Here is a 14,180-nt window from a genome sequence, read left to right as displayed (position 1 = left end):
CCTTTGGATGTCGAACGGCTTGGAGCTAACCCCATTAACTTTGATCATCGCCCGGGGTGACGCGTAACAGCCGGCCACCCAGTTTCGGAATCGGGAGCCCACGCTGAATTTCGCCAGCGTGTTGTCCAGATATCTCCAGTCGACCCTGTCGAACGCCTTCTCGGCGTCGACCGAGAGTAATGCCGTGGCAGAGGCGTTGAAATTAGCCTCGTCTATAACATGCAGTAGGCGTTTAGTGTTGTCCGCGCTCTGTCGGGCGGGCATAAAGCCCGCCTGGTCCGGTTCAATTATGCCCGGCAAACATGGGCCTAGGCGTGAGGCTAGGATGCCAGTAAATAGCTTTAGATCAAGATTGAGGAGCGATATCGGCCTGTATGCGGCACATAGCGACGGGTCTTTGCCTGGCTTTGGCAGGACTATGACCTCCGCCTCTAGCATCTCTTTCGGGATCGAGCCAGGGCCCCCAAAGGAGTTGAATAATTTCATGAGGACCGGTGCCAGAAGAGGGCAAAAGGTCTTATAGAAGCCCGCTGAGAAGCCATCCGGGCCTGGGGCTTTTAGGGGTTTGAGTCTGGCGATGGCTGATATAACTTCCTCCAGGCTTATGGGGGCATCCAGCGCACGGGCGCCCGCCTCGTCGATAGCGGTTACGTCCATGTTCTCAAGGTAATCCCTCCCCGCCTCCTCCACCAGGGTTGGGTCCGCCACGTAGAGCTGTGCATAGAAGGCTCTGAATGCCTCTGCTATGCGGTCGTCCTCTCGGACCTCGTCTCCTCGGTCTTCACGGATGAGGGGAATCTTGGAGCGGACAGTTTTTGCTTTAAGCTTGCTGGCCAGCAGACGGACAGTCTTGCCCCCCCACGTAATACGTGTGGCGAGGCGGAGGGCCGCGTATTCCGCCCTATCCAGGTTCAGGCTCGCCAATTGTGCCCTGGCCGCCTTCAGTTTGCGCCAAATCCGGGGGGCACCTGTCCGGCAGTGAACCCTCTCCAGCTCAAGCACCTGTTCCTCCAGCTCTCGCCTCCTCTCCCTCCGCTCTTTATTATACACCGCTGCAATCGCCACCCTAAATCGATCATCGAGAGGTGGGGGTATAGCCCTCATAGTCAGGTCCTGTTTCGTCTGCGTGTGGAGCGGCCTTAACATCGCCGGTTGTGAAAGCGCCTCATTTAAGATTTCAGTCAGCCCCCAGTTTATGCTCTCTGGGATGGTTGTCTACCGTCCTCCGGGTAGCGATGTGGTGTTCAGAAATTCATTCCCCGATGCTGTCAGCACATTAGCTATGGGTTGCGCTAATTATTCCATCTTGGGTGATCTGAACCTACATTTCGATACTCCGACCAACCCGACGGTACGCAGCATCTTTGCTGACTTAGAGGCTCTTCAGCTCTCCCAGCAGGTATCTCAGCCCACTCATGTAGGGGGACATATCTTGGACCCCTTCTTTACCAATCTGGCTGAGACTAAGGTTATATCCATCTCCCTGCTAGGGTGGACAGATCATTTTTTGGTGACCATCCAATTCCCCTTACCCGTGACCCCCTCCATCCGTTCGGTCAGAAGGGTATCCAGGAGGCATTGGAATAAACTTAGGCTGGATGATCTTCACCGTCTCCTAGCGGTAGTGCCGTTGGGCCCATTTAATGATGTGGAAGCGGGCTACGACCATTTCTGTACTTGGATTTCCAGGGCCTTGGACTCTCTGATTCCCATTGTTTCGAGTAAAATCAGTACCAGAGAGTCGAGCCCCTGGTATGACAGTGCTCTACGTGCCTTGAAGGCAACCTGCAGACGGGCGGAGAGAGCATGGCGGAAGTCCTATGAGGCTGATCTGAAAGCCGCATATGTTGCTTCCGTCAAGATCTACCACCGGGCCATCTGTCGGGCCCGTGCGGCATTTTATGCAGCTGAATTCCGTAACAGCTCAAACCCGTCAAAGACCATATTCAAGGCCGTGAAAGATCTTTTGGCGAAGCGGGCTTCCTCTGTGGCTGTGGGGTCTACCTCCCATTGCGAGTCCCTGGCCTCTTACTTCTTGGGAAAGGTCCAGGCTATCTACCGGGCCTTCCCTAATACGGGGACCGATCTGGGAGTCTCAGATGGGGCTTCAAGCCACCTTACCCTGCATTCTTTTCCTCCACTACTTCCGGAGGGGTTGATAAACTTGCCTCGCAGGTCAAATCTGGCTCTCCGTCGGATCCAGTAAGACCTGCTCTTTTCAGAGATCAGGCCTTCTTGGGACATTCTGCTGTATGTTCCTTAGTCAACCTCTCACTGGATTCGGGTGTGGTGCCAACTAAATGGAAGCAGGCGGTGGTTTCCCCAATCATCAAAAAAGCCCACCTTGGACCCCCTCGAAGCCCGAAAGTTACCGCCCTATTTCACTGTTACCCTGGCCGGCTAAGATAACGGAGGCTCATGTTAATCTGGCCCTGTCAGAACATCTTGCCCGGACTAATGCCCTTGACCCCACGCAGAATGGCTTCCGTGCTGGACGCAGCACGGAGACCGCCCTCCTCGTGATGGTAGAGCATCTACGAGCGGTGTTGGATGCTGGTCAGACGGCGGCGCTGATACTATTAGACCTCAGCGCCGCCTTTGACACGGTCTCCCACAGTATCCTATTGCACCGGCTCGAGGAGATTGGCGTCGGGGGCCAGGCCTTGCAGTGGTTCCGCTCCTTCCTCGACAATCGTTCCTTCTGTGTGGCCATCCCTCCCTTCAAGTCCAACTACCAGCCGCTGGCCATGGGGGTTCCGCAGGGATCCTCGCTGAGTCCCACGTTATTCAATCTATACGTGAGACCGCTGGCTGAGGTCGCTAGGCAGTGGGGCCTGACCTTGGTCTCATATGCTGACGACACACAGCTGGCGGTTACTCTCAGCGGGGATGCGGAACAAGATGCCCCCAGGTTCCAGAATGGACTGAAGGCGGTGGGCAGCTGGCTGACGGGGAACTGTCTCCAGCTTAATGCCACCAAGACAGAAGTTATGATTGTCGGAAAGAGAGTGGAATTATGGGGTGACCAATGGTGGCCGGCAGAGTTGGGGCCGACTCCGACTCCGGTGTCGGAACTGAAAAACCTGGGAGTTTGGCTGGATGCTGGTCTTACCTTTGTTGGCCACACTAAGAAAACAGCAGCGTGCTGTTTTGGCCTCCTTAGGGGTTTAAGACCTGTCCTCAAATTTTTTGATGCCCCAACCAGGCAGCTGGTAATCCAGGCCACTGTCATCTCTCGCCTGGATTACGCCAGCTCTCTCCTGGTGGGAGCTAACCTGGCAGAAATCACCCGCTTACAACGGGTACAAAATGCTGCGGCTAGAGCGATTGTTGGCCTGCCCAGATTTTGTCCTGTGTCAAATGTCCTTCGCTCCTTGCACTGGCTTCCAGTGAGGAAGCAAATTCATTTCAAGGTCCTTTGTTTGACCTTTAAAATTTTGAAAGACATAGGCCCCCAAATCATGTCTAGCTTCCTGTCCTTTTACGCACCTACACGCACCCTCCGTTCTCAAGGCCAGGCTCTCGCTGTGGTCCCTAGATTCAGGCTCTGCCGTGCGGGTGAACGCTCCTTTAGTGTTAAAGCTGCAACCATCTGGAACTCCCTTCCGGTTGAAATCCGCCTGTTGGAGGACCTAATGCTTTTCCGGAAAGCTATTAAAACTTTCTTGTTTTAGTCAGTCTTCTTAGTGGCCTTCCCTGTTTGGTTCCTGTTATGTTATGTCCTACCTTGTCACTGCGCCAGGACGCTCCTTCGCTGGAGCAGCTGTGCGCATAACAAATATCGATAACATAACATAACATAACATTTCGCCTCGAAGAACCGCCTTGAGCGCCCCCCACACCGTCGACTGAGCCACCTCCCCTGTTTCGTTTTGACCCAAGTAGCTTGTGATACTGTGGGACAACTGCTGTACCACCCCTTTGCGAGAGAGCAGGCTCTCTCTGAGCTGCCATCTGCCCCTATGTGGAGGTGCGCGCGGGACTGTCAGTTGAAGGACCACTGCTTCGTGATCCGATAGTGCTGCTGGTGTGACGTCTATGTCCCGTATCATAGGGGTCAGGTCTGTAGAGCCCAAAAAATGGTCGATCCTGGCGTACGTGCGGTGCACATGTGAATAAAAAGTGTATCCGGGGGCGGTGTGGTGTATCTCTCGCCATATGTCTACTAGACCTCTATCCATCAACCATTGCCTCCCCGTCGCTGATAGCGCTCCGGTGTCCCCAAACCTCCTCCCAGATCTGTCCACCTCATTATCCATAACCAAATTTATGTCCCCCCCTACCAAAACATGCCTCATGTCCCGAGACAGTGCCTCGGACAACACCCCCTTAAGGAAGGCCTCCTGCTTAGTGTTGGGTGCATAAATAGAGCCAATTGTGAACGAAAGGGCACCTATGTGGACAGTATGTGCCAAAAGTCTCCCTTTGATTTCCGCCACCTTGCTCCCCACCCCTGCTTTTTTCTCAGTAGTAGTGGAGTAGAATTTATGGGGGAAGGCCCTGGCTTTCATGCTGTGCCAGTCTTTCGCTAACAGATGTGTCTCCTGTAACAAAGAGATTTCTGCCCCAGAGTGTTCGAGGAAAGAGAGGACCGCCCTCCATTTGACTGGGTTATTGAGCCCTTTTACGTTAAGGGAGAGAACTCGGATGCATTCGTCAGCCATAAGACCGTGGTTGTTCTGCCTGCCCTTGACCTAGCCCCAAGCCACCTCTCCTGTCATTGCCTGTCACCTGTAAGAGTTGAACACACCGAGCCCCCAATCCTAGCCCCTCCCGCCCCACCCCTCCCCCCTGAACCCCAACCTGAAAACCCCAACATGTGAACATTGTCTAGGGCCTATTCGACAACAGTCTAGGCCCGTGGTGTAGACTCTGGGAACGGGAAAGCGTGGCTGTGGCGGACCTGGAGCCCCCCGTCCCGCCCCCCACGGCAAAAGTGCTATGTGATGGTCAACCCCATTGCCCGGGTCTTCTCATGGTCCGGCGGTAGTGTCTGTGGTGACCTTCTGAATCGCTGCCGCGTGCTCGCTCGCCACTGTCTCCAGGTCCGGCTTGAACCCTTTCTTGGGTGTGCGACGCCTCCCCACTGTTTGCCAGCCGTCCGTCTGTGACCGCGGAGAGCGTGGTTGAGAGGGCCTCTGGTCGGAGCCGTCTTCTGACCCCCCCTCCTCCATAGGTAAGCCCAGGACGGCACAAGTGTCTCTCAAGGACCTGAGTTGGTAGAGTGCCCCATTCCACTTGAAGACCAGTCTGAAGGGGTGCCCCAAAAAATATGGGACTTCTTTGTCCCGCAGGAAGGTAGTTGCCACCTTAAATGCCCGCCGCTTCTGTAGAGTGATCGTGGATAGGTCTTGAAAGAGTTCTATCGTTTGCTCCTTGAAGCGGAGAGGTTGTTTCTGACGTGCCGCTTTCAAGATACGTTCTTTGAGGGGGTAGTCAGGTAGGAAGGCCAGGATGTCCGGGGGGGGGGGCAGGTGATTTGCGCACCAGGCCCACCCTGTGGGCCCTATCGATTCTGATCTCAAAGTCATCGCTCTCTCCCAGGACCTCTCGGAACAGATCCTGTAGGTATGCTGTGACGTCTCCCCCTTCCGCCTTAAGCGGCACGTTCCGCACCCGAATATTGTTCCGCCGGGAACGGTTCTCCAAGTCCTCCGCTAGGGCCTGGAGGTCTGTCTGTTGATCGTGCAATCTGAGGATTTCCTGCTGCAGCTGTTCCACCTCTGCACTTCTAGCTTGGTCCGAGGCTTCCACAGCAGCCACTCTCTCACCTATTTCGTCCACATCTTGGCGTAGCTCTTTGTAGGCCCCAGCCATATCGTGCCTGAGGGTTTGGATGTCCTCTTTGAGGGATGCGAACAGAGCTTCCATGAATGATTTCGTGGCCGGTGCATCCCCCTCGTCTCGTTCTCGGTCCTTAGGCTGGCTCGACGGCAGCGGCTTATCCGGACTCTTGTCCTTCTTGGGAGCCCCTTTCACCAGCATTTCGGGGATGGTGCGCCCCCCCCTGTGGTTTGTAGAGGACATGTCCCTTTTTCCCCCCAGGGGGCACCCCTCGCGGTTGCAGGGTCCCTCGCCGGCTCCCACGATGAATCCAAGGCCTGTCTCGGCTCTCCCCATCTCTAGTGCCGTCCCGCAGCGCGGGCTCTGGACCCCCTCGTGTAGGCCCGTTGGCGGGCGTAGTATGCTACGCTATGGCAGGCTGCTTCTCTCTCCCCAGGCCTCCTGTGCGTCCCCCGATGGTGTGATCACTAAGTTCCTCTCTCGCTGGCACGGCCGCCCCCCAATTGCCCGCCTGCGTGGGCCTGTCAAAGTGAGTCCGCCCGGGAGAGGGGGGTGAGGGGGGGCGTCTTTGTTGTGGAGCACTGGGCTCGCCGTGTGCCAGCGCCGTCCCCCAAGCCACGTGGTTGTTGGCCGCCTCCCGGCTCGGAATATAGTAGTTCAATCTGCGGCCCAGCTGTGAGGCCCGCGCCAGGAGTCGGCCCGCTGCCACTCTGCTCCGCGTGGGTAGGCTAGCTCAGCGCCGGGGGCTCGATCGCCCGCCCCCGAGCTCCGGCTCTCCCTGCTCCTGCCGCCCCGCTCCTCACCTCTGCGCTGGGGCCCTCTGAATCCGGAAGGAAGGCCCAAGCTTGGGCCTCGCGTGATGCACCCCTCCGCCTCCGCCAACCCCTGCGCCGGAGGCCCTCCGGAGCCGGCGCGGGTCCGCCGAGGCAGCTCCGCCGCTTCTGGACCGCTGTGGCCGAGTGGCTTCTGGGTGGCCCCCCACCGCAACAAGGTGCACGGCAAGGCACTGTTGGGGCTCGCGCCTCGTCTCCATCGGTCGGCCCGCTCGCCGCCGCTTTCTCGTTCCGGGCCTGGGGCGGCGCCGCTCTTCGGTCCGAGAGGCTCGCCCTGGTCGTTGGCGCTCTCGAACGCGGCCAAAGGTTGCTGCCGGTGGTCCGCCTGCTGTGGGACGCTGTTTTCGCCACGATTGGGGTAATTGCTGCTCGGCAGGCTCTGGCTATGGGGGATTGGGACGAGGAGCTCCGTGAAGTTGCGTCCTCTCAGGCCGCCATCTTGGCCACGCCCCCTAGTGTAGTGTTTTAGGGTTTAGGGTAGTGTTGTAGTGTTTGCGTAGTGTAGTGTTTTAGGGTTTAGGGTAGTGTTGTAATGTTTGTGTAGTGTAATGCTTTAGGGTAGTGTCGGGCGGTTGTGCAGGATAGTGTAGTGTTATTGTAGGGAGAGGACTGGGGGTCGGAGAAGGGTTGTGCAAGGGTAGGGTAGTCACTTACCTTGCACACTTTAACCATGAGTATAGCTTAACCACGCATGCCTTTGCTTTGTAATGGCATGCGTGGTAAAGGCATAGTAGTGTTAAAAGTTTGCGATGTAAAGGCATGTTGTTGTCATTGACATCGCATAGTAATACCTGCGTTGTAATGGCACGCATGGTATTGGTATGCGATGTAATGACATACATTCGCCCAGGCGTGGGTCCCTGGCTCGCTTTGCCACTGGACTCAAGCTAGCCTGGCTGATGAGGGCTGTTTGCCCAAAACCGGCCCCAGGATGCTTGTTTCCGGTCCAAGGAAGACATGGCTTGTCAGTTCAGGCTGGACTGTTCCCATGAAGCACACAGTCAAGACTGATTTGCATATAGCTGTGTCTGAAATGGGGTACCGAAGTGAGCTAAATAACGATGATGGATTCAACCCAGATCTGTAACTGGGGGTGAGTGTCTGAAAATTTTCTGTGCTCCGTCCATCATCTACTTGTGTTTGCTTGATTCAGGTTTATTGCCATTTATGCAGTTTTATCCCTACACCAAATACAATAGTCTATGGAACTTGCATTGGTGGAAAGTGCACTTTGAGACCCCACGTTTATCTTGGCACCCACTCAAGGATTCACCACAAAAATGTACATTATCACACAATGTAGAAAATGACATAGGTCTGAAATGTTTGGTGGTAATTCACCAAATGGTTAATAGAGAGCAAAAATCTTAAGAATTCCTATCTCTGGGAATACTAACTATAACTATAGAGCTGCAATCATATTTAATGTGATTTCTTTCTTTTTATCTACTGTATTTGTTATGTACTTGTTTATTGGTTTATGTAATCATGTAACTATGAATGTGTCTTTTAGTTGTTCATGTAGTGATTCTGAAACTTTATATACGTATTCAAGTTTATGTTAGGGGTTCCTTGCAACTTTTAGTAGGATTGTGCAACATATGAAGGCCAAAGTGAATGAAAGCCATTCCTTTTTGTTGTTACAAAAATTTAGATGATTTTTTGGATTACTAGTGGGCAATTATCATGTCATCCATATAGTAGTTTGCATAGCCAACTGTTAGATCACTTTTCCATTTTGTGGCACATGAGTGCATAAGGAAAAGGTTTTTTGTTTGAGGTGCTGGCCACAGTTTTATTTTTGTCAGCCAGATAGCATGCAAAGAAAACTTATGTAGATTAAGAAGTGTTCTATTTTGTATGTATTTGTTTATTTGTTTCCATTAGCATGTGATCATATATGGGGTTTTCAGTTGTTCATGTAATAAAGTTGAAGCTTTACATATGCAGTCTTGGTTTTTTTTGGGGGGAGGGTTCTTTGCTACTTTTAGTAGTATTGTGCTACAAAGATATCACTAAGTTTTGGCCCCTAAAACTCATAACCATTTCATAGCATTGCTTGCAACAGCAAAAATGATCATCTACTTGGTCTAAGGTACATAGCTGTGAAATGTCCTTACAATTCTATCAGCTGTTTTGCAGCGATGTCCAAAATAAAAAGTCTAAGTAAATGCATTGGGGTCAAAACCTGTTTTGTGGCCCCCTTTTTTCTTTGCACCTCATTGACCAAACATTGCAAAACTTTCCATCCTCTGCCAATTTAACTAAGGAACTAAGGGCTAGATGTAGGTAAACCTTTTTTACCGATTCTAAAATACTGAATTTTACCGATTCTGTATTTTAGAATCGGTAAATTATATGTAGGTAATAATTCGGTATTTTTTACAGAATCGGTATTTACCGATTCGGTATTTGCCATTCATTCCTATGGGCCTACAGGCCCATAGGAATGAATGTCAATTACCGAATCTGTAAATACTGATTCGGTAAAATTGTGAAATGGTCAAGGGTGGCAGGGTGTCACTTTGACACCCTGTTGCGCCCCTGATTAGTGCTTGTGTGCCATGTGGCACACATACATGCCCTAAGGGCATGTATGTCTGTCACATGGCACAGGTGTACATGCACAGATTTGCATATACACAGGTATTCGTTATTTACCACCAACTAATAGTTGGTGGTAAATAACGAATCCTTAAAGCCCTGTGGCACTGTTTACAGTGCCACCTACATCTCAAAATACAGATTCGGTAATTTTACCAAATCGGTAAATTTACCAAATCTGTAAATTTACCGATTCTGTAAAATTACGGAATCTGTATTTTGAGATGCCCTACATCTCAGTATCCAAATAGCGGTCGGTAACGGGCGAAAATCTGTATTTTCGGCTGTTACCGACCGGTATTTGGATACCTACACCCCTCTGTCTGGAAAATTTGCCGAAAATTTGTCAAACAGATGCAAAGTTATTAAGGGGAACAATTCAATGGAATTCATATCGCTGATAACCCTAACTATAATTCCAGAGTGTGGGTTGCGCCATATTATACATAGTCGTTTCGAACCCATACATTTTGGTAAAGTGTAAAGAAAAACTATGATTATTCTCAGTTAACTTTGCTTGACACTACATTATTTCTACATTCACCTAGTACCCATATAGCACCAGCATCTTTCAGACACCATGGTTGTATCCACTCAAGTAACATACAGCGTATTCTTTCAATTCAGAAAGAATCCCTGAAGCTCATGCAGCTTTCCCATTTCCTTGGCACATCACAGCTGCAGTAGTCCATCCTGCTTATTTGTTTTCTTTTCTTCTTAGTTTCTACTCAACATTCCTAAGTGCTTTTTAGATCTCACCTGGACAGAGCATATGCAGTCTTTTCAATACATTTTATTTACATACAGTGGGATTACAGTCTGCTCATTACTTACCATTGTTTGCCTTCTGTGTCACTCTCATTTTGTTGTTTTGGCTAATAGTCAGGCACACATTTATTTACCCAATTTGGTGTTACATTTTCAAACAGGTTTCTTAATGTTCTCCACTTCTTGCTTGACTCGGTCTTTCATATACTTTTCCGGATCCCAGCCTTCTTTGACTGCATCCATAATACACTTTCACGCATTGCGTTATTACAGATTCACTACTTACGTGTTCTTTTCCTTCCCACCACCTCGTCGCTGGTTAATATAATGTCATTGTTCGCCCCCCTGACTTACTGTACCACTGCACATGCTGCACCTTTGACGATTACGCCCCAGCATTACAGGATATTTCACAGTACATCTGCCTCCTATTACATCGATCATTGACATACTGCCCCACATGTCATTTAATACCTTCTGGTCACACCAGGTCATGTTCAGGGCAGCCTCACCTCCCCTGCACACCCTCTCTTCTTTCCCCTCTCTCCCTTAAATTCTGGTTTACTGACAAAAGTTAATATTTGCCATTGCCAATAATGCATAAAGACATCTAGATGAAGAAGGTATTTTATCAGAAATACATTCAATACATACCTTCCAGTCTCCAAAGTAGGAGTTGGGACTGAGGAATGCTGAAGGCAAACTTTCTCCCATGATCTTGTTGATACAGATGGTACAATTATCATCTCTGCTCCAGTCGTAGTAGGGCAGCCCAAAATCTTCATCTCCTGTGAATCTTTGGATTTCATTCTCCAACAGCAGAAGAAACATGCGGTGCCAGACGGGGAAAGCAGGGCCTTTGTGGTTGAAGTTGGCAGTGCCATACAGCGTGTTATTTATCAGCAGCTGTGCTGAGGCATAATAGTGCATCCAGGTGAAGATGTCATAAACAAAGGCAGTCACAAAGGTATATGTGTTTCTGTCGTGCCGGTCTCCACTCCTGAGGATAACATAGTCCTCGCTCTCTGTGTGCTTCAAGAGGCTGAGATACCCAAAAAACGTAATTCTCTCACCATGAGTGAGGTCGCGAATGTCCTTCCGAGTGACATTCTTGAGTCTATCACAGTTAACCCCGGTGTAGCCAGGCGCGCACCGACCACAGTCAAACCCGGAGTATTGTGGTTCGCATGCACAAAGCTTACTGAAATAATCTAAAGGCCAATTGAACCGGTCGTCATTGACCTGCGTTTTGGGCACATACGAAGCAAACTCCGTGCAATTGCCCCTGCCTGAATTGTTTCCGCATGTGCTGTTGTCGGTCCAGATTGGACAGCATATCTTACTATCAATGGCCTCCGGTGTGGTACACACCTTGGGGAACTGGCTGCGCACCTCGCTGAGGGAAAACACAAAAAGGAAGAGTAACAGCCACATGGCTTCTTCGCCTGCAGAACTAGACCAAGGGCTCCGCCTGCGCTGCTGTCAGAGTCTGTCTCCGTTTCCTGACGGCGGGTTTTATACTTATATGCCCAGTGGTGAAAGGGCGCGGCACTTATCTCACTATGAGCAATGTGTAAATATTCTCTTGAAACCTGCACTCCAAAGCTGCAACATGGGTGGCCACCTTTGTGGTCTGACACACGTTGGCTAAAACAAAGTAACCCAATCTGGCCTGGTAAAAGTGAGCTCTGACCAAAGTAAAACGGTTAGCATAAAAGTCAGCAGGCATAAATGTGCCACCAGGCGTCTACTAAGGCAAACCTTTCTCGAGGAGCTTGCTGGACTGTGGTTGATGCTTCATGGTACAGACAAACCTTACAGGTTGTAGGGTCTGGATCCTCGAGAGTCCAATCACATGAGTGGTCGCATTGAAATCCTCTCGGCCAGGCTTCTCTAATAAGTAGCTCGTGCGCCACTGGCAGCTCTCTGGATACTTGTAAGTATCTCTCCTGTGTGCAGCCCAGCCTTCTAAATAAGAAGCCGTGGCTTGCTTGAATTAATACATGTACTCCAAAATTGTGAGTATCGGAGATGAAAATGTGTGTTTTTTCCAGCACGCCTAAGCTGATGTTTGGATAAAAACAACAGATTTTCGAAATATATTTAAAGCCAATTTTTTTTAGAGATAAATCATATGGCGCTGGAGAGTGTTATTGTTAATATTAATACCTTGGAGCAGAGGCATAGCAGCCATGCTTGAAATGTATTACCCATGGAAAGGCATTCCAAATTGGAAAAGCCTTTTTTTTTGTACATTACTACAAGCAACCTGGCTTGCTACACTGAGGTGGTCACTGCTAGAAAGCTTGCATATGGTGGCCCAGGGCAATCTCGTCTGCTGTAGTCGCTATCACAAACAAATTCTACCAGTAGCTTGGGATGATTTTCTTTGAGCATTGGAAGCTCCTATTACAGAAAACGTTGGAGACCCCTACGCTAAGATTTAATGTTGAACATAGGAATGTAGCTGCCTTGCTTTGAATATTAAATGCCCTTCCAGACACCAAAGATATGGAACCGTGCTGAGAGTGTTAAATGTTCTAGCGAACCTAGCCTAACAAGTTTAATGACAAACATGATCTAGAGTAAAAAAATCTTCCATCTTTTACCAAACTTATTTTTGCCACAAAGCTTGAGTCCTACAACTTTCTGGGACCCCTCCTTTGGACCTTACTCCCTACTGAAATAAGTCAGACTTTTCACTTCTCAAGTTCAAGACTGTACTGAGATCTGACATACACACGCTTGAATGGAGCATGGCTAACAGCAGTTACCATGCCTGTTCACTGTACGCTATAGCATAGTATCTCTCGTTTAGTTTTTGATACTAACCCATCACACCTGTACACCCTACCCACCGAATTCAATGTTGGTCTATGTGGGACTGTTTTGTCGCTCTAATAAATGTATCCATAAATATATACATGCTTATCTATGATCAATCACTTAATATTAAAAACTAAATAATTGCCAACATTAGGCTTGTGAAAACGATAGATTTCTTTATGACACAAAGTAACTGTATGTCTTGCCAACTAGTTGGATGTATTTTCCCTGAGACCCGGAGGCTGGGGGTGGCATCCTACAAATTGGTGCCCCCAGGGCTCAGGAGGAGTTTCATGATGTATGTATGCGTGACAATGAAGAGTTACAATAAAATAAGCCATTATATTACTAAGGGATCAAGTATATTTTAGGTAAGATCCCAAACATTGTCATGGGCACAGCTTTATTTTGACCGCAATAAAAGGGAAAATACAGTAATCTATACATTTTAATGTAATGTATGGCTTATAATTGTAATTTATAACATACTCCTGTCATTACTGACTGTAGTTTACATTTTAGATTTATTTTAGATGCCTTAATAGCTTGTGGGTATTGTGAGATGTAAGCATCCATTGGGGAACCATATAGCCACAGTGCTGGCCATTAAGAGGAACATTTTAAAGTGCAAGACCCAAATATGAATCACAATGTCAGCCTACGAAATATAGAACAATATATCCATTTCAAGAAGACTTGATATTCTGAGTGTTCTTGATAAAAACATTGCAACAGTAGTTGACTCTCAGCAAACCCCAGCCAGATACAGAACTGCAGCCTTCAGTCATCTCACTGATGTCTTGGAGGGCATGCGGCCTTCATCACCACCTCAGTATTCTCCACCTGTGTGTCCTATTGCCAAAACATTGTGGTCATCAGCGGATGAGTAATAGCCATGCCACAATGTCAAACAATGACGGTATTAGTGAGGATGTTCTGTTCCAACTCCTCCTTATTCCTTTGTTTGCTCTTATGTCACCTTTTCTTTCATCTAACGCACTCTTTTAAAATATATCAATATGAGGAATTTGTCAATGATTTTCTCGTTATAAGCATCCCTCTTATGTATTGGGAGTTGATTTTCTTTATTCATTGTGCATATTATTTCATTTGCTTATGCATCTTACTTGGTCTAGCTATGCTTCTAGGTAACATCTGTAAATGTGCTTTCTGTATAACAACAAGCATTTGCAATGCAATAAGTCTGGCATTTGAGAGAGTTTAAGCTATTGCCATTTTAAATGACAATGCCTTTTATTTATCTGTTTTGATAATTAGCAAATAATTAAAATGCATTGTCATTTACAATGCCAATAGCTCAAACTCTTGTAAATGCAAGACATATTTCATTTAACTTTTTCATAT

General features: G+C 48.9%; 1 protein-coding gene across 2 annotated transcripts in view; it reads right to left on the bottom strand.

Annotated features, from left to right (window-relative positions):
- Nucleotides 1-11,486, bottom strand: part of LOC147679699 (tyrosinase-like) — a 369,594-nt gene extending 358,108 nt beyond the window's left edge. For both annotated transcript variants that reach the window (XM_086943277.1, XM_086943278.1), the window contains exon 1: nucleotides 10,644-11,486. In XM_086943277.1, coding sequence (XP_086799403.1) covers nucleotides 10,644-11,423 — 780 coding nt within the window. In that variant the 5' untranslated portion in view covers nucleotides 11,424-11,486. The remainder of the gene's footprint in view (nucleotides 1-10,643) is intronic.
- Nucleotides 11,487-14,180: the final 2,694 nt, after the last annotated feature.

This window comes from Lissotriton vulgaris, chromosome 11, assembly GCF_964263255.1.
Source record: "Lissotriton vulgaris chromosome 11, aLisVul1.2, whole genome shotgun sequence".
NCBI lineage: Eukaryota > Metazoa > Chordata > Amphibia > Caudata > Salamandridae > Lissotriton > Lissotriton vulgaris.
The sequence above is the reverse complement of the archived record's forward strand: the minus strand, read 5'-3'. Positions and strand labels throughout refer to the sequence as shown.